The sequence below is a fragment of the Monodelphis domestica genome, chromosome 1, assembly GCF_027887165.1.
Source record: "Monodelphis domestica isolate mMonDom1 chromosome 1, mMonDom1.pri, whole genome shotgun sequence".
Classification (NCBI taxonomy): Eukaryota; Metazoa; Chordata; class Mammalia; order Didelphimorphia; family Didelphidae; genus Monodelphis; species Monodelphis domestica.
Genome location: NC_077227.1, coordinates 81,650,416 through 81,673,584, shown reverse-complemented (window position 1 = coordinate 81,673,584; position 23,169 = coordinate 81,650,416). Strand labels below are relative to the sequence as shown.

General features: G+C 37.4%; 1 protein-coding gene across 3 annotated transcripts in view; it reads left to right on the top strand.

The window, feature by feature from the left end:
- Positions 1 to 23,169, top strand: part of PLCE1 (phospholipase C epsilon 1) — a 336,545-nt gene that overhangs the window by 131,894 nt on the left and 181,482 nt on the right. For all 3 annotated transcript variants that reach the window (XM_056802299.1, XM_056802305.1, XM_016433427.2), the window contains exon 3: positions 1,196 to 1,484. In XM_056802299.1, the coding sequence (XP_056658277.1) occupies positions 1,196 to 1,484 (289 nt within the window). The remainder of the gene's footprint in view (positions 1 to 1,195; positions 1,485 to 23,169) is intronic.

The following is a 23,169-nucleotide window of genomic DNA, read 5'->3' as shown; positions in this document are numbered from 1 at the left end:
GGATAAGTATTTTGTCCTTTGTATAGTAGTAACTTCTTGTATCTCCTTAGCCTTTTGACATATTTTCAGACTTTAGAATTTCCGGTCTCCCCCCGCCCCCCCCCCCCATATTTCATTTCATGGTAGGGGTTTTTTGTTCTTTTTTGCCTTTAATTAGACAGTATTGTCCTTACATTTTCTGTGTATCAGCTAGACATTGATGTGGTTTGTCAGTGTATCAGCTCTCAAGTCCAACTTCTGCCCTAACTGAATTGCACTGGCCCAGGGGTATTTTCTGAACCCAAATTGCTAATTTTTCATGGTTCTTACCAGGCCTTTATGACTACTGTAACAGTCTTCTTTTTCTGTTCCTCCCTTGTTTCCTTCTCGAAATGAATAATGTGTTGGATGTTGAGGAGGTGGTGATGATAACAATTTAATGATCCATCATAGATTCTTACTCTCTTCTGAGAGAGTAACTTGTTTTCTAGCTTCAAAGATTTTGATAGATTTGTGAAAAATAGAAAAGAATGAACTTGTGATTTGTAAGGAAATAATCCTAGTGATAAAAATAAGAATAGTACAGGGCACTGTTTGTCCTCCATCCTTATAAATCATACATTGCTGATTTGGAAAGAGCACTGTATTTAAGAGTCAGAAGATCTGGCTTTATATCTGTAAGATCTTGGGCAAGTTATTTAACCTCAGTTTCCTCATTGGTAAAATGTGTGGATTGGACAACTTGATCTCTGCTGTCCCTTCCAATTCTAGACCATGTTATCCTCTCACCAAAGAAAAGATCCCTTTTGACCTTTAAGAATTGTAGAAATATTACATGACAACAAACAGGATTGAGGCTAACCTCTCCAGAGAAATTGGGAGAAGAAAAGAGAATAACAATTTTAGTTTTCTCTCTCTCCAGAATAGCGTGTTGGTTTTGCCATACTGAAAATACAATGAGATTTGAAATGAATATGCCTTTCTTAATATATTTTCTAATTTGATAGTTATCTGAATAGTATGTCCTATAACTGCATACTAACTTTTCCAAATAGCATCTGTAGAATGTTGATGCATGACTGCTGGGTTCATAAGTATTTGCTTTTAGAAATATTGGATATTTTTCTTAATAAGTCATCTTGGCATTTTGTCAACAACATAATTTGCTTTTCTAAGAAAGTAGATGAATACTTCCTGTATTTTGAATTATTCACAGATCAACAACACAGAGAGAAGGGGAGAAGAAACAGAAGGCACTCTTGGATCATTTCTTCATTTCTTCAGAAATACTATAATCTTAGATGCTATTCATGGACATATTGGTACTGGTCCATGCTTGAAACAATGGGTTCAAGATACAGCATGTGAATACCGAGCCACACTTCAAAGGACTTCAATTTCGCAGTATATCACTGGCTCTCTGTTAGAGGCAACTACATCTCTGGGTGCAAGAAGTAGCCTTTTACATACTTTTGGAGGATCAGTAGGAAGAACAATGTTGAAAGGTAATGTTTGCAATATTGTTTTGAACTTTAAATATTTTGGTATGAAAATTTATGTCTCTAAGAACATTTGAGGGTCTCCTATTGACTAATGCAGATAGTGTTGATTTTTAGATGTTTGTCAAAGTAGTTAATTTTGGAGACATATGGGAGAAGAAGAATTTAATGGATATTCTGTAAAGTATAACTTCCCAGTAAAGAAAAGTGTTTAAAAATTGTGGTAAGAATTGAAGAAGCTATCTTCAGTAAAAAAAACAACAATAGTAACTAACTGATAACTGATAACTAACATGCATAAAAGTCAAGATTTAATGTTCCATTCCTTGTAGAATGTTTAGTGATCCTATGGTCAAAATGAAATCAGACTGATGGCTAATTATGAATTTGAATGCTGCTAAACTTATCTCTAAGAAGTAGAAATATTATGAAACCTGGGGGCAGCTGGGTAGCTCAGTGGATTGAGAGCCAGGCCTAGAGATGGAGGTCCTAGGTTCAAATCTGGCCTCAGACACTTCCCAGCTGTGTGACCCTGGGCAAGTCACTTGACCCCCATTACCTAGCCCATACCACTCTTCTGCCTTGGAGCCAATACACAGTATTGACTCCAAGATGGAAGGTAAGGGCTTAAAAAAAAAATCTGGCCTCAGACACTTCCCAGCTGTGTGACTCTGGGCAAGTCACCTAACCCCCATTGCCTATCCCTTACCACTCTTCTGCCTTGGAACCAATATGCAGTATTGGTTCCAAGGCAGAAGGTAAGGGTTTAAAAAAAAAAAAAGAAATATTATGGAACCTGGGGCATGGGTCCCAAGTAAAAATTTGTAGCTCTACAGCCCTGGGCAATGTACTTCCTCTTCTTGAGCCTCAGTTTCCTCATCTGTAAAATAAGGGCATTGAACTAGATGCCCTCTAAGGTCCCTTCTAGCTCTAAGTCTAAATCTCTATGATTGTGATCCTATGTGGAATAAATACATTCAATAAGTTTAAACATAACATTAATATTACATCTATCATAGTTTCCATTTTAAGATGAATTTTCTTACTTAGAAATAAGAATTGGTGAAAAAATGCAATTCCCAACCTGCCTGATTCCCATGAATCAGCCTAGATTAGATGTAGAGAAACTTCTCTTAACATGTTTGATTGCTTGCCATAGCAGGATGTTTTGAAGTGTACTGTTGTAACACCTTGACGTTTCCTTTTGGAAAGCAATGTAAGAGGCTTATTAAGTTATTATAAGGTACCAAGTACTGTGCTAAGCACTATGAGCAGAAAAAGAAAAGGTACTGTCCCTGCTCTTCAGGAGTTCCCATTGTAATTAAGAGGTGCAGCACACATGGGAGGGAAAGGCTAGGCAGTCCAGAGTGTACATTGTCCTCTCTAGTGGCAGAGTTCCTGTCCAAAGGACAAAGTGGTTGGGCATGGTAGGGCCCAGTGGATGCTGGGAAGTGGCACTAGAGCAGCTAGGCCAGGTCTAGCCTGGCGGGATCTAGCTCTGGATGACTATGGCAGAGTTTGGAGTGCCTGCTGCGAGCTGTAGGCTTGGCAGGGGGAGCAGAAAGGACACCCATTTCTCCTGTCCTATTCTATTCCTTAAGCCCTGGATTAGCAGGCAGGAAGGCAGGGGGAATTCTAACAAGCAAGGTGACTTGTTATTTATATTAGCCACCCTTCCTAATCCTGTTTGCTTAGTCAAGGGTGTCTTTTTATCTGTTGTATTGTATGTAAGTGATCATGATTGTAGATGTTTAAGGGTTGATGACCCCAGGGGAAGAAATAAGTTGAAATGGTTTATTCAGAGTTTGATGGCATGAAGCTGTATCACTGATAAAAAAAATTTTGGATCCAGCCATCACAGGGGGAGAAGAGAACAGTGAGTAAAAGGGAAAGGAAAGGAAGGACTAAGTATTTATATAGTACCTACTTTGTTTGTACCAGGTACTTCCTAAGTGCTTTTATAACTATCCTCTCATTTGATCCTCCTAATAGCCTAAAAGACTCAAGATTCTATCTACCATGCTACAGTATACCTTTAAAAAGGGGGAAAAAATTCTAAGGAAAGAAACACAATAATGAACCAACAAGGTGAATGGTAAAACTAAGAGTTGTGAAGGGTTACATTTTTGGGGTAGGAATTTGACAAAATGTGAGGAGAGCAGTTTGGTAAAACACAAAACACTTATTTTATTTTGAGGAGAAGTTCGAATAGGAAATAGGAAGGAGGAAAGAGAGACTATTATTCTAATATCTTATAAGTAGGATTAAAACCCCAATCCTAACTAAAATTTCTAAGAAAACCCTAGTGTAACTGCCTTCAAAGACAGGTGCTTCTGCCTGGGCTAGGTCTGGTCTTGTAATGGAGAAGGTTTGTGGGTGGTAAAAGAAACAGGATCTAGGAGAGACAGCTGATGTTTAAGATTGGCTCAGAGAGAGGAGAGGGGGTTTGGAAATTTTCCCCCTTCAGCTTTCCCTCCTCAGCTATGACTGTTCTCCCAGATTTGCTCTTGTCCCTCTTGTCCTCCTCCACTACTAGAGACTAAAATGTTTCTTCTTTGGAAGCTGTCTCTCCCCTTGAAGCTGTTCACTCACACTTGATTCAGATTTGGGAAATGATAACCACTTTAATGTAAATTAATTCAGTTAGGGTAATACAAAGGAATGGCTGGCTGGGAAAAGAATGGGAAAGGAAAATGAGGGTCCCTTTCTCTAACTAATCCCTTCCCCCCCCCCAAGGAGTTTGGGGAAACTCAGGCTTTGGCAGCCTGAGCCCCCTGAAAGATAGTCAGGTTGGCTGACCCTGGCTTTGGCTTCTTGGCCACAATTCAGACCCAGGGCAACAGGAGCTGAGGTAAAGTCTGACAGAGATTCAAAAATGTCTTTCTCAGGTTCCTTTTCAGTAGTTTTTTCAATTGGGAAATGTTGGGGATAGGATTTCCAGTCACTAGCAGGAAAAAGGTGGGTAACCCCAGGAGAAAGTCTTAACCAGTTGCTCTTCAGAAGGAACCTACTCAAGATTCCAGCCTCCTGGGGCCCCTCCCCTGATGAAGAGAAAGATTCATCCTGGTACTTTTCTTATGTGCCAGCCAGTCTCTGTCACAGCCTAAATACCTACACCAACTATCTAAGAATTTAGTCACTATATAGCTACCTAAGCTAATCAATAAGCATCAAACTCCAACCCCCTTAAATCTGTTTTCTTTGCCTCAACTGTCAGTTAGAAAACGTCAACTGCTAGTCTGACTGAGACCAGGACCAACTGAGCTCCTGCATTCTAGGGAACTTCTGAGGCAAAAGCCTTTTCAAAATATTCTTTCCCTTACATACTTACTTTATCTCTTAGGTAATGGAACCTTCAGAGCTCTCATGAAAAGAAGCTGATCAGTTAAGATGCTCTTACTGTGAAATCTTTCTGCTCCCTTGCCTCTTAAAGAGACATAGGGAGAGATTAAGAAAAACTCTTTTAACAGAGTATATAAATGGGTCAGTGAGTAGAAATTTAGAATGAATAAGTATAGAAACTGCTTTATACAGTAACCAAGGGGGGGTGTTATATTTAAAATAGTTGTCTGCCATAAACTGTGGCAGTTAAAAGAGTGGATGCCTTAAACTGTACAAGTTAAAATGGTTGAGGTTGTAAACTGTAGTGATTAAAATAGTGGAAGACTTAAATTGTTGTAGATATAAGAGTGGGTGAGTAAATTGTGACCGTAGAAAATATGTTTTCACCACAGTGTCTTGTTTTAAATCAAATATAAGGTGCGCCAGGGAAATATTCCCAATTATGAATATACCCAAGTCAACTGGGTTTATAGAGATTTTAATTAATAATACAATGAGGAATTAAAGAAAGAGAGAAAAAGGGAAATAATGAGAAAAGGATAGGTCAGCCCAGGGCAGCCCTGGCCAATCCAGGCCTAAGCCCTTAAGAGAAAAGATCAGTCAGTCAGTTATCACTCACCATAAGATCTGTTCAAGGAGGATTCAAGGGGACAGAGTTTCCCCAGAGGGAGTTCCAGCCAGAGTCAGCCTCTCTTGAGAGACCTCCTTAGAGATTGTCCTTCAAGAGATTCTTCTCAGGAGACCCTCCTTAGAGCCTCTCTCAAGAGCTTTTTCTCAAGAGATCCTCTCTCAAGAGATTCCTTTTTCTTATATAGGGGGTTTTCTCCTATGTCACCTCCCCTAAGTTCTTTCATCTACCAATCACAGTAGACGTTTTCCAAAGGACAGCCCATTCTGAATTCACAGCTGAGTCGACTAATCCCTTTAGTAAGTTTGAACCAGAAAAAACTTCTAAATAAGTTTTCACCTCTGCTCCTTGTAAATTCACAAGTTGCCTGCCCTTCATAGGTACTTAGCACCCTATTGTATTAATTCTAAAAATAGGCATGGCTTAAGTATGGGTTTAAGTACTTTTCATTGTTCTGCAAGGAGTTTTCTTCCCTAAAGTAGTCTTAAGTAAGGGTGGAGTAGAGGTCTTCCCATTTCTGATCTAAGTAGAGTTCTCACATTTTTTAAGTGGGGAATTTTCCCAATAGGGAATTGTCCCAATGGAGAATTCCCCAATGGGGAATTTTTTTAACATTCACAAGTCTGAGAAATTTCAAGACTCACAGGGGGGAAGAATAATCCTGATCAATAAAAGACATCAGTAGTAAAGGGGTATTATTAGAGATTCCTGGAATTTAGTTTATTCTGAACCTAGAAATAATGTCCAAACAATTAGAAAATAGGGCATTATATTTTCTGAGATGAAAATTACTTCTGGCTCTCTGGCCTCCTTCAAGTCCTGCTAAAATCCCACCTGCTACCGGAAACCTTTCTTGGTCTCCTTTAATTCTAGCCCCTTCCTTCTGTTCATTATATTCAGTTTATTCTGTATATAATTTGTTTGAACATAATTACTTGTATATTGTTACCTCCATTAGATTTTGAGCTTCCTGAGAGCTGTACTGGCTTTTACCTTTCTTTACATCCTTAATACTCTGCACAGTCCTTGGCACACTGTAGGTGCTTAATAGACATTTGTTGACTGACTGATTCTAGCTTAGCCAGGAAATAGAAACATAATGGGACTAAAGAGAAAACAGGCTCTGATTCTGATATCCTGCCACTTGACTTGGTCTGATAAGGGGCTACTCTCCTAGGTTATCTCAAATGAGGAAGTTCTTCTCAAAGAAATTATCTTATAATTTGGGCAAAGCCAGATTTTGTAAATTGTCTTTGCATTTTGCCTGCTGTAAAAGTAGTTTGTATACTTTGGAGAACTGGCCTAACAAGATATTGCTGATGGCTATTAAGAAATCATACAGAGAAAGCCTCTGCTGAAATGCTGCAAAATGTGTCTGTGACTGTGGGTTGTTGAAGACGATCATTACCAAATTGTAAATGGCTATAAGTCATGGTGCAAAAGTAGGGAATAGATGCCTTCACTTTGCACAGAGGCAAATAAATGAGCACTATTTTTAATCACTCCGTAATGTTAGATAACCTTATTTCTATTCTCATGGAAAAGATGGAGAGCTAAGAGCTAGACATAGTACAGTGAAGTGGACTGAAAACTGATTAGATGACTAAACCTAGTAATAGTCATTGATGATTCTAACTGGGAAGGAGGTCTCCAATAGTGTCCATGGATCTGTGTTTAGCCCTGTGATGTTGGATATTTTTATCAATAATTTAGATAAAAGCATAGATGGCATGTTTGTCAAATTTGTCCATGACCCAAAGATGGGAGGTGTAAATCTTAAAAACTACTCAGACTATACTTTAGAAGATTTTATTTAGCTATTCCTTTATTGTAACAATGGAGACACTTGGTCTAACAAGAATCAGGAATGTATTGGGAACTTGGAAATTACTCCATCCTACTCAGACAGTGCCTTAGGGGAAGATAAAGTTGTAAATTCCTGATTGATCAATGAAAGTCCTTATCTCATACCTTATAGTAAAGCTAGAATGTTAAGCTAAGTCTATTTTTAGATCTAATACAAAAAGGTGTTAAGTACCTGTAAAGGTTAAATTAATCCCCCAAAGGTCAAGTAACTTACAAAAGGCAAGCTTAATAAAGAGGTGTGAAGTACTCAGAAGATATAGTCTAACCAGAGAAGGTGAGAACCAAAGAAGATGAGAACTAAGAATGGGCAGTCCTGGAAAAAAGTGTCTACTGTGATTGGTAGACATGAAAATTTAGGGGAGGTGACATAAGAGAAAATTTCTTTTAAAGGAAAGGGTAAAAAGTCAGGAGGCAATTGAGTTTAGAATTGAGTGAGATTATGAACTGAGTTCAGGAGATTCAGTGGAGGACTTGAGCTTGCTTGGAGACGGTCTTATGGTGAGTGATAAGACTGACTCCCTCTCCCTTAGGCTCAGGGAGGCCACTTTGGCCTAGGCCTTTAACTACTTCTTGGCTCAGCCTGAGCCACAGCAGTTTAAATTAAATTAATTCTCTCTCTTTCTCTCTCTCTCTCTCTCTCTCTCTCTCTCTCTCTCTCTCTCTCTCTCTCTCTCTCTCTCTCTCTCCTCCCCCCTCCTTCTCCTTTCCTCAATTCCTTCTCTCTTTATTAATTAAATCCATAAATCCCCAGCTGATTTGGGTTTTTTCATATTTGGGAATTTCCCATGGTGACCACTTACTTAGATTTTAAGTCAAAACACTAAAAATTATCCTTACAGTTTTGGCATTTACAGAGATCTACCTAACATGCTAGGTGACAGCTTCAAGGCTCAAAAAGATCTTGTCAGGCTAGAACATTGGGCGAGTCTAATATGATGAATACTAATAAATATAAAATGTTAAAATTATGTTAAAAAATTAGCTTTGCAAGTATAAGAGATTTATAGTTAGACATTTATTCATATAAAAAAAGCTGATAACTTTCTAAACTGCAAATTTAATATGAGTTAATGGAGCAGCAAAAAGTTTTTTAATTCAAACTTGGGTTGTATTAAAAAGGGCATAGTATCTTGGAGTTGGGATTTGCCAATCCTGCCCTGATGAGCCCATATCTGCGATAGGGTGTTCACATTTTTGAACGGACATTAATAAGTTGAAGACCATTCAGAGGTGATGGATAACTAGGATGGTAAAGGGTTAAGTTCATGCCAGATGAAAATCAATTGAAAGATTGGAAATATTTATCCAAGAGGTGAAAAGACTTAGCAGGAGAATAATAGTTGTCTTAAAGTATGTGAAACACACTTAGAGAATAGATTTCTGTTTTGCTCTAGAGGGTTAGACTAGGAACATTGGGTAGAAGGTACAAAAAGAAAAATTTGGATTTGATATCAGGAAAAACTAACTATTCCAAAGTTGAATGGGCTTTATCAGTAGGCTTTTCCTGACTTTCTTGAATCCTAGAATTAGGCATCCAGACATTAGGTATATTATAAATAAGATTCTTTTGCAAGTTCATTTTGGACTCTAGGGTCTCTGAGGTCCCTTCCAGCGTGGCCATCTATGACTGTGGGCCTCATGATGGTTTATGTATTTTTTTTTGTCCAAAGACTAGGCTAGGAAAGCTCGGAGTCTCATCACTGATTTTTTTTGGGGGGGTCCACAAAAAAACCTCAAAAGTTATATATACTGAGTTATAGAGGGATTATAATCTGATATTTATAATCTTTTATTTCTTGGGGAGACCACATGCATAGACAGTTACAAATTCTTTGTTAAACTGAAAAAAACATAGAACTATTAAATAGTCAGGAAAAAGCACTCTTTAATTACGGACAGGAGTTCAGCACTAAATTAGGCCTCCTCACAGAGCTGTGCACTATGAACCCATATGGAGTCCCAGACTCTGGCTGCTTTGCTCACTGAACTCCTGGGAACACCAGCCACACTAGATTGGACAATTCCAAGGAACAAAAAAATTTGGAGGACCTATATACTATTTGCAGAATCTAGTGGCAGGGAAAGATGACTGATTTACATTACTATCCCTACAAGGAAATGGGAGTGTTCAAACTGTGCCAACAGGATACAATCAATCTTAGGAAAGGAACCATAGCCATAGGCTAAGGTATGAGGGAAGGGACTATTTACAGTGGATACTAAAAGGGCAAGCCCTACACTGCTGGGTCTTCTTGGGATAGGGTCTCTGATACAATCAGAGAAACTAGTGGGATAAAAGGATATTTTAGCATTTGATTAACAACTCTATCTGGCTAAGTCCATTAAATATCTTAAGGTCTGTTGTTCAGTCTGAAACTGCTAGTCTGAGACTCCCTTCAGGATGGATTCTCAGGGGAACAGGGATGATCTTGGGTCTCCAGGTTACAAGCTAACCCTAAAACTTGGGGTTCATCAGATCTTACTAGGCTACAAGTATGGGGGGTTTCTAGATTCCACCTTGAAAGCCCTGAGAAGACACAGGGCAACAAGTATAATCCTGAAATATTACAGCAGCCCTCCCCTCCCCTGCCCCAGATCCCTGTTGTCTTTGGTGATAGTATTAGATATGATCATAGGTAAAAAGTTGTTCTTGGCAGGCCATAATCTAACCCTGTTGTACATCTCCATTACTCTTCATTCAGGCTCTCCTCACTAACATCTGCTAGCCTTCCTGGGCACCTCCAGGACAAAGTTGCTCCCAAGAATACAACCCATATTCAATTTCTTGGGTCTAGGTTCTCCTTCCCTTAGCTACACTCAGCACATCTAACCAAGGCCCAGAGGGCAGCCTATGGTGATGTGTCAAACCCCACTTCAGGGAATTCCACCCCCATAATAATCTTTTATACCTCCCATTTCAAGCTTATAAATTAATGAAATAAGGAATTAAACTTTAAACATCTTCAATTATGAGTATGCAGACTATATCATACATAGTATCTCTTTACTCTCAATTCAAAATTTTACTTGAAATGAACCTTACTCCTCACCAGAACTTTGACTCCTTTCACCTCTTACTACTCTTTCTGGGCATAGTACTCATAGTACTTTCTGGGTATTTCTCAGGGTTTTTTTGTTTGTTTGTTTGTTTTGTTTTTTCTTTCTTTCCAGTGTGTGGATTGAGAAATTTAAGTTAATCTCAAGTTATTGATATCTAAAAGTTGGTGTTTCCCTTCCCCGCCCCCCCCCCCCCCCCCCATTCCATGCAAAAGCTTTACAGCTTTAAAGGGAGTCTATCTGGGAATTGCCCTAGGCACTAGTCCCAGGCTGATAGTCTTCCTGTACCCTTGATCAGATCTTGTAGTACCTTTTTGTCTTAGAAGACTCTCCTATTGTATCTGGATTATGGAAGCTTCAGGTAGGAGGTCATGTCTAATAGCTTGACTGATCCTCTCATCAGCCCCTCCTAGATAATGCAGTCCCAAACTACTCCCCTCCTTGTATTTGTCTCCAACTTCCTGATCATTTCTTTAAAATATTGATATGTTTGGATATATCCTTTGTGAAGCTATTCTCCAATTTCCTGAAGATGTTAATTAGCTTGAATGTGTTCCTTGTAAAGCCACTTTATAGCTATTCAACATTCTGTCTTCAACAATTGTAAAAATATTATAATCCCTTCTGGGAGACTTGATTATATCAGGATTCTCCTATGAGTAAAGGGTTTTTTGGTGAATTCTTAGGTGTTCCTCTTGGGTCAGTAACTTGAGGCAGTGCCCCTATTTTCTGTAATCCCTTGGGGGCATCTGTCTTGGGTCCATGACTTGAGACAGTGCCCCTCCCCTCATATCTCTCTCTTAGTAAAGCATTATATTTTAAATGATTAATTTCCCTAGTCATATATTTTTAATAAGTGGTAAAAGAAGGTGAACTTTGACATTTCCAAGGTCCCCTCAATTTCCACTGCATACACGAGAAAGGCCATAAAGAGATAGAATTCTTAGATTTACAACTGATGTGAGATGAAAGAGAATAAGAAGTAAAGGATCACACTGAGTTCACTGAGTTCACTTGGGAGACTTGGAGGACAGTAGTGCATTAGGCAGAAATGGGGAGGTTTTGAAGAGGTGTAGGTTTGGGAAGACAATGAATTCTGTATTGAACATGTTTGGTTTTTTAAAGTATACAGAATACAGTTTGAAATGACAATATAGTTGGGGAGGTGGGATTGGAACTCAAAGGAGAAATTGGGCCTCTGTATATTAGTTATAAGTAAATAGCATATAGATAATTAAATCTGATGATTTAATTAGCTAATGAGGTCATTAAGAGACAGAGCTGATTAATGAAAAAAAGAAAGAACATTGGGGAACATCCACATTTAAGGTTATTGATATACATAATGAGCAAGCAAAGGAGACAAGAACAGTTAAAAAAGATATAAGAAAAAGAGAAAGAATAATGTCACAAAGGCACAGGAATGAGAGGATATCCAGGAGGAGATGGTACTTCAGTGTCCTCATATAACAGTCCATTTCCATATCACCACCTATCTATTGGCTGTTTCCAACTGGATATCCCATATGTATGTCAATTTCAGCATTTCCAAAATAGAACCTTCTACATTCCTATGCCTCTATCTATCAATTCTTTTGAAATTATTTTTCTTTTGAGGTACTTTCATCCTTCCATTTATCCAGCTTTTCAACCTTAGAATCATAGTCAAGTCTTCTTTCTCTTCTCCTCACCCCATATCCATTCAATTCCTCAGTGTTGTCAATATTATCGTCACAACATCTAGTTTTTCTTTTTAGTGTAGGTCCCAGTCCAGGCTCTCATCTCACCTCTTCCATGGGGGATTACATTAGCCTCCTAATAGTCTCCTTACTTCAAGTCTTTTCCCATTTGATCATATCCTGCACATAGCTGACAAAATAAAATGCCATGTCACTCCCTTAAATATATCCTCCAAACCTAAAACTGTGCCTGGCATGTGGCAGGCATTTAATATTGATGTTAGTTACTTGTTGATATAGGTAGGGGTTAGCATGATGAGAATGGAGAATGATGTGTAACAGACAGTAGTTCCCTACTTACAACTTTGAAATTTTATCTTTGCAGCCAGTGGCTTTGCAGCCACTATTTGTTAAATTTGCCTTTCTTTATAATTATGCCCCTGAGATATGTCTAAAACCTTTTTGTAAATTTAGCTACTTTATTCCAAAGTATAAGTATAACAGTGTCAACCTGGAAAAACACAGAACCACTAAAGCAACCAGATAAAACCGAATCTTTAATCAGGAAAGAGATAGTGCTCAATATTTGGCTGCCACACAGTCAAGTGCTTAAAAACCACACAGAGTCAGGGGCTCTGGGATTCTGGGACCAGTAGCTCTTAAAGGATCACATGTAGGAAGATGCTTCTCCAAAGAATAATAGAACTTTTGGGGAATTAAGTACCGCAAACATATACTGACCAGTTGTAAGCAGGCTTGGGAAAGAGGCTAGGGTATCAGGGAGTGGTCCACTACAATGGATACTAAAAGGATGGTTCCTGCACAGGTGTTGGTCTTCTTGGGAAAGGTTCTCTGATAGGTTAGGGAAAACTTCTAGGACACAAAAAGGGCACTTAACATTTGATTCTGTCTACTAGTCCCACCTAAACTGGGATCATTAAGTACTTTAAGGTTTATTTTTCAGGCTGAAATGAGTCAGTCTGGGACTCCCACTGGGCAAGTTCTCAGGGGAACAGGGGCAAACTTGGGGTTCCCAAAAACCCAGTTGACAACAGCATGATCTGTTTACTGTTATGGTTCTTTCATTATAATGTTTTGAAGCCACATTTCATTCTGTTCTTTAAAAGTTTCTTTTGTCCTTGAGCCTCATGATCTACCTAACTTTAGCTCGTTAAACAGGAACTTCTGGAGTATCCTCGTTTCACCTGTTTTCTACCTATGATTGCTCAGTGGAAGAATGTTGAGCTTGCTTTTTAAGATTGAAGTTGATTCAATGCTAATGGAATAACTTTATTCCAGAACATCTTTGTTGGTGGTTTTATTTTTCCACTTAAAACTCAATATATACCTGTAATGTTTCCACGGCTATGCTAAAGGCTGTAGAAGGACATTTAAAAAAAATATATGAGTTAAGTTCTCTGATCTCAAGGAGTTTATGAGTTTGTTAGGGAAATGAAACATGTAGCATAGATCAGTACAGAGGATTATGGAATCACTTGCAAAATTGTATTGTTTTAAATAGAAATGTTAAATTCAGTAAAAGGAGTTAGAGGAACCCAGGTTTTAATATATCACCAATATAAAAACCAATACCACCTAATGAGATAATATTGACAACTCTGAAGAGCCTGGACACATATCTTGCTAAGGATGGTAGGAAGAAAAGAAGTGGAGAAGAAAAAGAAATAGTCCAAGAGACCGGTGAAAGTAGAGAAAAGGAATGTGGAGGATGGAGTAGTACAGGAAGGAATCTGCAAGCCTTGTCTTACTAGCAAATATCCATTCCTCTGTGTTAGATGGACCCTGACAGGATCTGGAATGGCTTTGGGTTCCGGGGCTCTTTCTCAGTTTGGGCATTGCGAGTATGGTCTCTTGACCCACAGTTCAACCAATGCTGGGAAAGTTTACCATGTGAACCCTGGATGAGATGTCCTAGCTTCAGCCTCTGTAATTCTCTCCCAGTCCTCAAGGTCAAGTCTTTGGTCTGCTCTTCCTTTTCAACAAGGAGCAGGAAGAAGGATATGTAAATTATATCAATCTTCTAAAACCAATGAGAACTGGAAGACTTCCAAATGAAAAAAGCTCCAGTGCCCTAAAGCTCCCAGAGTTCCAGTACTCTCTTTTTGGTAGGAGTTCTACATTAATAAAGAACTTTTATTTTTAACTCAAAGCTAGTAACTTTAGACACAAGAAGAATATACTTAGTTGTCATAGCAATGTAAAATAAATAGAAAATTTATGAGATTACCATTAAAGCCAAAGCAGACTCTGGTTCTATGGTCAAAGAAGAAAAGTCAAATTCCAAAGTATTTGATATACTATCAAAATTCCATTAAACTTTTCAGGAGACCAATTTGTATAAAGATACTATATATTTGAAAATCTGAAGATAAGCTAATATAAATATATTCAATATTTGCAATGTATAATATGTATTAACATCTTACATTAAGAAATATAATATTACATAACTCCCATTGGATGTTATGAAGGTCAAATGAAATTATAATTGTAAAATGCTTAGCATGGTACATGGTATATAACAACATATCAATGTAAATTATCATTAGTATTATTATTGTCATATCTAAAACATATATTAGTGGATTTAAATAGATTTGGTAGCTTTATGTTTACCTTTCTAACTTTAAATATTGATTACTCTGTATCTCCTATTACACATGTAAAATTACAATTAATTTTGACATAAATATGACATGAATAAATTAATTTAATCCATCATAAGAACTCCACTTTATGAGTCATTGTGTACATTCAAAATAGCTATGCTGTCTGAAAAAAAATGTTCTTCTCAACATATTCCTTTTCAAATTTTGCTTTCTTGATGTTTTTAGTTTGTTCTTACCTTCCTTTCATCTTACTTTTTGCCAGCCTTTTGTGAAGAGAGAATTAGACTCTCTTAATTTATTTTTATTGTATAATCAATCAGCAAACTTTAATTCAATCAAATCAAGCACCCCTACTTAGTACTTAGCTAGCTATTAAGTAAGAGAGCTCACAAGTCACTTACTAGTTCACAACCCCAAAGACCACAAGTACCACCATTCTCACCTTGGGCAGTGCTTGGCAAATTGGGAGGCTATGATTGGTTCTCGTGAATTCTTACACCTTCTACATGTAGCCTCTTGTATGACCAACCATGATCTCTAACAAGTTGCACTTTTGTAATCTCTTGTCTATAATTCCAACTCTCCCTGGTGACTTGGTTCCTTCTTTGCTATCTACAACCCGAACAAGTTGTCCTTAGAAAACCTTGACTAGACCCTTATTTTAAGCATTCTTTCTTTGTTTCCTTTTTTTTTTTCAGCCAAACACCTAGAGGAAAAAAACGTCTGCACCAGTCTCCTCTACTTCCTCTTCTCTCATTCACTTTTTTACACTTTGCATTCTGGTTTCTGACCTAACCATTTAATTGAAATTGCTTACTTAAAGTTGACATGGATTTTGGATTCCAAATATCATGGTCTTTTTTCAAGCCTTTTTCTTCTTGACTTCTCTGCATCCTTTGATGCTCAATACCCTCTTGTCTTGAGTACTCTCTCTTATCTGAATTTTCATAATTTTCTTCTTACTCTGTTTCCTGTCTGATTGCTTCTTTTAAAGCTAGATCATCATACATATCAGTCACTCTAACTATTGTGTGTACCCACAGTTTTTTTCTGGATTCTCTTTTATATCTTTGTACTTTCTCACTTGTTGAATTTCCTAGTCCTAGTGGGACTGGACTGCAATACCAGATTTTGGTATTGCAGTGGCTTCCACAGTTAGTAGGTATGATCAGGATTAATATTGAGCAAAAGAGACTGAGAAGGAGTGATCAGATTGGTAGAAGGAGAACAATGAAAGTATCCCAAAAACCTAGAGAAAAGAGAATAATAAGGAAGAGAAAATGGTTCAACAGTGTCAAACACTGTCAAGATGGTTGGGATTTCAGAAAAGGCTGTTAGATTTGTCAATTCAAAGATCTGTGATCATTTTGGAGAGAAAAGTTTTAATAGAATTATGAGGTCAAAAGTCAGATTGCAGTGGGTTAAGAAGAGAATGAGAGTGGAAATGGCAATTGTAAGTGAAGTTTTTCAAGGAGTTTAGCCACAAGAATTAGAAGATATATAGCCTAAAACCTAGCAGTGATGGATAATTTGAATGAGGGTTTTCTGAGAATGGAAGAGACATGAACATGTTGGTAGGTATCAGGGAAACAGCCAATAGTAAGGGAAAGATCAAATACTAGCAAGAGAAAAGGATGAGATCAGGTGGGCATGTAAAACAAGTTTGTCTTTGTAAGAAGACAAACTTCATGCGAGACAGGGATGGAGAAGATATTGCCAGAAAGCATCTGAATGATGTGATATGAGGAAGAGAGGAAATGAATAAGCTCTCAGAGAATAGCCTTAGTTATTTTTTTTTTCAATGAAATAAGAAGCAAAATTCTTGGCTGAGAGGGTAAGACGAGGGGACTCCATGGGAGATTTCATGAGGAATAAAACGGTTTAGAAAAGATGCTATGATCAATGGAAAGTGAATTGATCAGAAAGGGATCAAATGATGCCTTCCTGCAGTAAGATCCCAGTTAATATTATATTTTATAAACTTCTTGTCGAGCCCAATTTTTGTTATTTTGTTATTTTCGCAAGTTTCATTTAGCATCCTCTCAATAGAAATGAAAGCAACAAATGGGAGTACTCCAAAACTGAGGTTTGGAAGAGATATATTGGTGATAGGATAGATGGAAAAGGAACCACAGAAAAGAGCACAGAATCATGTTGAACTAGTTTAACAAGGTCAAGATGGAGAAAGAAGAAAAATTGGCTAGTATAGTAGTATTAGGCACCCTAGGTAAAAAAAAAAAAGCTCATTGTTTCAGACTCCAAGAAACTTAGTGGCTAATCTAATAGATTTTCTGGGAAACAACAGATTTCACAAGTGTCTAGGAGGACCTTTATGCATAGAAGAAAGAAAAGTAGAATAATGAAAGATTATTTCACATTCCAAGAAATCACTAAAGTGAATGGATTATCATTTCAAAAAGTAAAAGAAGATCAAATTACAGTTCAAAATAGCATACTCTGAAAATGTAAGCTTAATCATCACTGAACATAAGATGAATATTTTTTAAAAATTGAAAGCATTCCTGAAAAAAGGCATCCAAAATATTTTATTTACATTTATTTTTTATTTACATTTACATTTTATTTACAAAATATTGTTATTTACATTTGATCACGCACCTAGTTAAAATGGGATTTGAACATAGATTTTCTTCAGACCATAAGCCCAGCCCTCATTCCACTAGATCACACTGTCACTTTTATATAACTGAACTCTTGATATTTGTGTCATGAAAAGAAATCATATCCTGCATTGACATTTTTTGTTGCTACAAACAGTATTGATTTGGATAAAACCACTGACCTGACTCAGTATCAGATTTCTTATGTTTCATGTAGTTCAGGTGTAGTTTGCATTGGAAGTAAGTGTTTAGATAAGATGAGCCTATTTTTAGGTATTTCTGTATTTATAACAAGCCTGATATCCATTATTGCTTTCATTCCTGTTCTGAATTTAGAAAAAGAATATATAATATTAATATATTCCATTAAAACCTCTTGAAATTTTTTTCAATGCTAACTAAAATAAATAGACTTCTCTTTATTTCTCTATCCTACTGTAAAGTTAGTTAGTTCTCAAGAATTGATAAAGATTGTTTAAATGCAAGACTAGGTAGGGCAACAGTAATAAAGTGTTCTTATAGGGTACTTAGCCTGCTTGAGATATTCATATAAATTTCAAGTACTAGTTGAAATTTAAAAGTATTTAAGTACAGGCAGTCCTCACAAAAAGTTCATTTGTAAGGGGTTGTTTGAAAGTAGGAGCTTTTTTTTTCTCATGGCAGCAGTCTTATCTTGAAAAACGAGATGGGTAAAAGAACTGAACAAGAAGAGAACAAGAATGATTACTTTGGAGAAATTACAGTCCCTTTAATTACTCCAAATTTCTCCATGAAATAAAAGAAGGCTGTTTTTTTAACACAAGTATTCATAGTGTTGTTCAACAGTTGCAAGTCATGGAGTATTAGATAGCTCCTAATGCATTGATATTGAAGATCATCCAAATGATGATGGGGAGATCAGTTGTTTGGGTGTGACCAGACTGCAAATATTACAGATGAGGAAATATACAGGGGGAAAAACTTGTAAAGAATGTTAACAGAGAACCACTGTGGAAAAAAAGATAAGTCAGGCTTATAGCAAGAGCAAGGTATAATTATTGGGTAATAATGGGGAATATCCAGTGTTCCATTATCCAGTGTTCCATGGAACACATAGTTCATGTGTTCCATTGGTATACATAGTGTCAAGGGATAAAAAGGATTGAATACAACGAGTAGGATTTATTAAGCATTTTCTATGTGGAAGACACTGGAGTCAGCCCCCATTCTCAAGGAGCTCACATTCTAATGGAGAATACAATATGCATATTTCAAACTGCAAATCCGATGGAAAAGTCTCTTGGTCTTTAGGATGTAGTAGCAAAGTAAATATGGTTCATCTTCTTCAGTATCTTTTGTACTCATAATATGCTTCTGATGTCAAGCCATTTAGCAGTGCCAAGGACTTGGGGAGTGAGAACTTTCTGGGGGGGCAGGGTTAGTAATTTGACTCCTTGAGGCAGCAATAACGTCATGACTTACAGAAGTATTTGCCAAGGTATATCTCTACAGAGGTTATTTCTTGGGATGATAGCTTTGGGGGCTTGGCAAGAAACTGGGTGCATGGTCAGGAGGCAGACTGCCATTTTCAGGGCTGTGAGACAGCGCTTCTGATCAGTGGCAGTTGGTCATCAGTTAGTTTTCATAGTGGCAAAGAAAGTGCGTCCTTTGGACACAGTGTTCACTTTAGGGATAGTTGGACATGGGGCTAGTGGTCTCCGGCATAGCTCTTCCTAGGGCTCTTGGGTTAAGGGTCTCCAACTATCTCCATTTGGATTGGTTGTGCTAGAGGCAGCAACAATGGTTTGACTTACCTGACATATGCTACCTTATGTTGCTACTGCAGGGTCCCTTGCTGGAAGGCCCTTAACATATATTAACATACTGAATGGCGCCTCTATTGTGGACTTATAGGAAGATTTGGAACTAAAGATCTATGGGGAGGAGGAATAAAGGAAAATAAACAAGCATTCATTAAAGCTTATTATGTGTCAGATCCTGTGCTAAGTGCTGAGGATACACATGCAAAGAAAGATAGCTCCTGCCTTCCAAGAGCTTTCATTCTAATAGTGGAAGACAGCACATAAAAGGAAACGGAAAAGTTGTTGGCCGGGAGAAGTGTGAAATCCAAAATGCCTGGACCTTTCTACAAAATAGAAGTTCCAGGAAGAATTCACCAAAGTGAGTCCCCACAGAGAACATTTCAGGGTAAGTGGGCCTCCAGGGTGGGAAGGAAGCCCGAGTTCTGAAGGAAGTTGAGGATGCTCTAGTAGTAGAGAAGGTATGGTTGGGAAGTCCAGACAGGACTGGGAGGAGAGGAGAATTGGGGGAGGGGGGGTGACTTACATCTCAGAATACTAGTAGCATCAGGGAAATTGCAGATCCATCATGTATAGCTATATTGAAGTAACAATGTTAAAGGTAGTGATTGGGTTATCAGAGTGTCCCACAAAAGTCTTCAGAGCTCAACTCTTATTCTACCCTCTATGGTAAACTTTTCCTTAGATATTAATATTATTGATATTATTGTTATTATTAATATTCTCTTCCATTTCCTTCAAATTGTCATGCACATATTTTTCTTTCCATGTGTTAAAATCCCCTCTCTCCCCAATATATTTTAAGTTCCTAGAGGAATTATTTTTCATTTTCATTATTTTCCATTTTCATTTCATCTTGTATATCCAGCAATAAAAGAGGGAGAAAAAAAATATGACATCCAATTCATATGCTTTAACAAATTAGGAAGAAGGAATCCAATCCAACTCAATTTAACCGATATTTATTAACGACCTACTACATGCTAGCCTTTGAGACAGGTACTAATGGTACAGACACTGAAGAAAATTTCTTGTCCATGAGTAGTTAGATTCTATCAGCAGAGCCTTTAAGTTGGGGAGGGAGAGCCTGTACTGAAAGGTCAAATACTAGAAATAGCAGGCCGCCAGTTGGGTTAGAATCTAGAATGCATGGGGGAAGTTATATGATTATATAAATTGGAGTTAGGTTGACAAATGTTTGTTAAGTGCCTACTATGTTCCAGGAGTGATTGTAGAAAGCTTTATATGCCAGAAAAGGAATTTACAGTTTATCCTAGAAGTAATGTAGAATCAATCACCTAGCTCAAAAGATGAGCAGTTGGTATCAAGTTTAGTTTTTAATCTAAAATTAGTGCATTTTTTGAAGATGAATTTCTTGTTATTATAAAATTAAATGGGATTTTTATATACTGGAAACTAATCCAATTTAATTTAAATGTGTTTAATTATTTATTGTTTTAGGGGTCTTAAATTCTTATTTTGATGAGCTATGAAAATTTTTGTTCATGGGAACATTTGTAGATTATAATGGAATATACTTATTATTTGTTTGTAATAATATGTTAGTAGCAAATACTTTAAAGAGAAAAAGAGAATGGAGTCATTAAAGTTTTTTCACAGTTGAATATTCATACCAACAAGGAATTTAAAAAGTTAACAGTATATTTTTTTTTAATTTTTTTTTAAACCCTTACCTTCTGTCTTGGAGTCAATACTGTGTATTGGCTCCAAGGCAGAAGAGTGGTAAGGGCTAGGCAATGGGGGTCAAGTGACTTGCCCAGGGTCACACAGCTGGGAAGTGGCTGAAGCCAGATTTGAACCTAGGACCTCCCGTCTCTAGGACTGGTTCTCAATCCACTGTGCTACCCAGCTGCCCCCTTAACAGTATATTTTATGTAGATAGACAAACTATTTTTTGTGTATAATTAGAGGGGCAGAGTGCTATTACAGAAGATATTTAATTTTGAGAGGCAGAAGATGTCTGTCTAGATCTATTATTTCATCTTCTACTGATACAGTTCATAACTGGCATTTCTTAAAAGATTACTACTGCCTTAGAAAACTTTTGTGGGGGCCCTGAGGATTCAATGACTTTCTCATGATTATATAACTAATGTGTACTAAGATTAGATCTTAGGTCTTCCTGACTCCCAAGACTGGTCCTGTCTATCTTCTAAACCATACTACTTCTACATTTTAGTATTTTCATAAAAGTTTAGAGATCTCTGGACAACTTAAAGTATAGTATTTGCTATTTTTAAGTTTTCTAAGCTTGTATTTCCTTTGCCATTTTTTCACATTTTCTGTTACATTAATATATCAATTTGTTTTATTCTATCTTATTTTATCCTCACAACAACCCTGTGAGGGTAGGTACTGTTATACTCCCATTTGGAAGTTGCATTGTGGGAAGACAGTGGAGTAGGGTTAAAGTTTTCTCACCCTCCTAAACCCTGCCCCTCCAACAAACAACCAAAAATAACTCCATAAAATCATCATTGAAAGCAGCAAAAAAAAGATGGGAGTCCTGGGGGAAGCTGACTAGGGAAGGATAACTAGGAGAAAACAAAGGGAATCTACTAAGCAACCCTGGAGGGTAGGATTAACAATCTCACCTGCTGTGCTCAGAGCCTGTGTCCCAGAGGATGCCACTGGAATCTGCCAGTGGAGGACCCTGGGAGTGTGTTGGGTCTTGGCTGCCCATGGGGACCGAGGGTGTGGACTCATTGAAGTAGGCTGGCATGGAACCCTTTAAGAGCATGAACTCAAGCCTCATTGCTAATAAATGAGGGACTTTGGAAGTCCTTGCTCTGTCTGGTGCCTTGGCAGAAGGGGAGGAATGAGGCGGGTGCATGCAGCTTTGGTTACTCCCAGGTAAGTGGAGTCTCTGGTTGTTGCCATTGAGGGAAGCCGACTGGCTAATTGCAGTTGCAGTAGCAGAAGTGTCTTTGGGATCTAGTTGGAGCACCTGAGGTCAATCACAGACTGAAGCTTGAGCCAGGAACAGGGAGTATAATCTGATTCTGGACTCTAAAAACCACAAGAACTAAAAAGGACCTAAGGGAAAAGAAAACCAAGATAACATATATCAACCCAATAGGAATTAGGGTCTTCAGAAAAAAAGCCAATAATTAAGTCTATTGGCCCTAACCACTAAACTAATATAAATAAGTAAATAAAAATGAGCTAGCAAAGGAGAAAGCCCAACTATTGATATTTATTATTGGAACAGAAAAGATCTCAGCTCAAACTTAGAGAACAGTGAAGGAAAAACACCTATTTCAAAAATAGCAAAAAATAAAAAATAGCCACAAGCTCAAAAAGAGCTTTTGGAAGAGTGTTTAAAGGAACTCAAAACCCAAGTGACAGGGGTGGAAGAAAAATTAGAAGGAAAAAATATTAAGAAAGTATATAAGATGCACTAAGTAGAAACAGAGATCCAAAAACTTATGAAAGAAAATATTATAGTAAGAACTAGAATTGGACAAAGGGAAGCCAATAATTTCCTAAGGCAACAAGAATAATAAAGCAAAACCAAAAGAATGAAATAATAGAAGAGAATATGAAACATCTTATTACAAAAACAACTGGCCTGGAAAATAAGTCAAGGACAGACAATATAAGAATAGTTGCATTCCTTGAAAATTAACAATCAAAAAAAGGGCTTAAATACCATACTCCAAGAAATCATCAAGGAATATTGCCCAGATATTTTAGAAATAGATGGTAAAATAAAAAACCACTATTATCAAACCCCAAAATGAAAATATACTATATGCAACAAGAAAAAAAAAACAACTTGTTTTAATACTGTGGAGCTACAGTCAGAATAATACAAGACTCAGTAGCCAAAACATTAAAAGAATATAGGACATGGAATATAGCAAGAGAATTGGGCTTACAACCAACAATAACATCCAGGAAAGATGAACATAATTATAAAAGGTGAAAAATAGCTATTTAGTGAACTAAAGGAGTTTAAATTATCCCTGGGGGGATACCCAGAAGTCAGCAGAAAATTTGATCTCTACGAAACATACAAGTGTAATGAAAGACTAATCATAAGTAA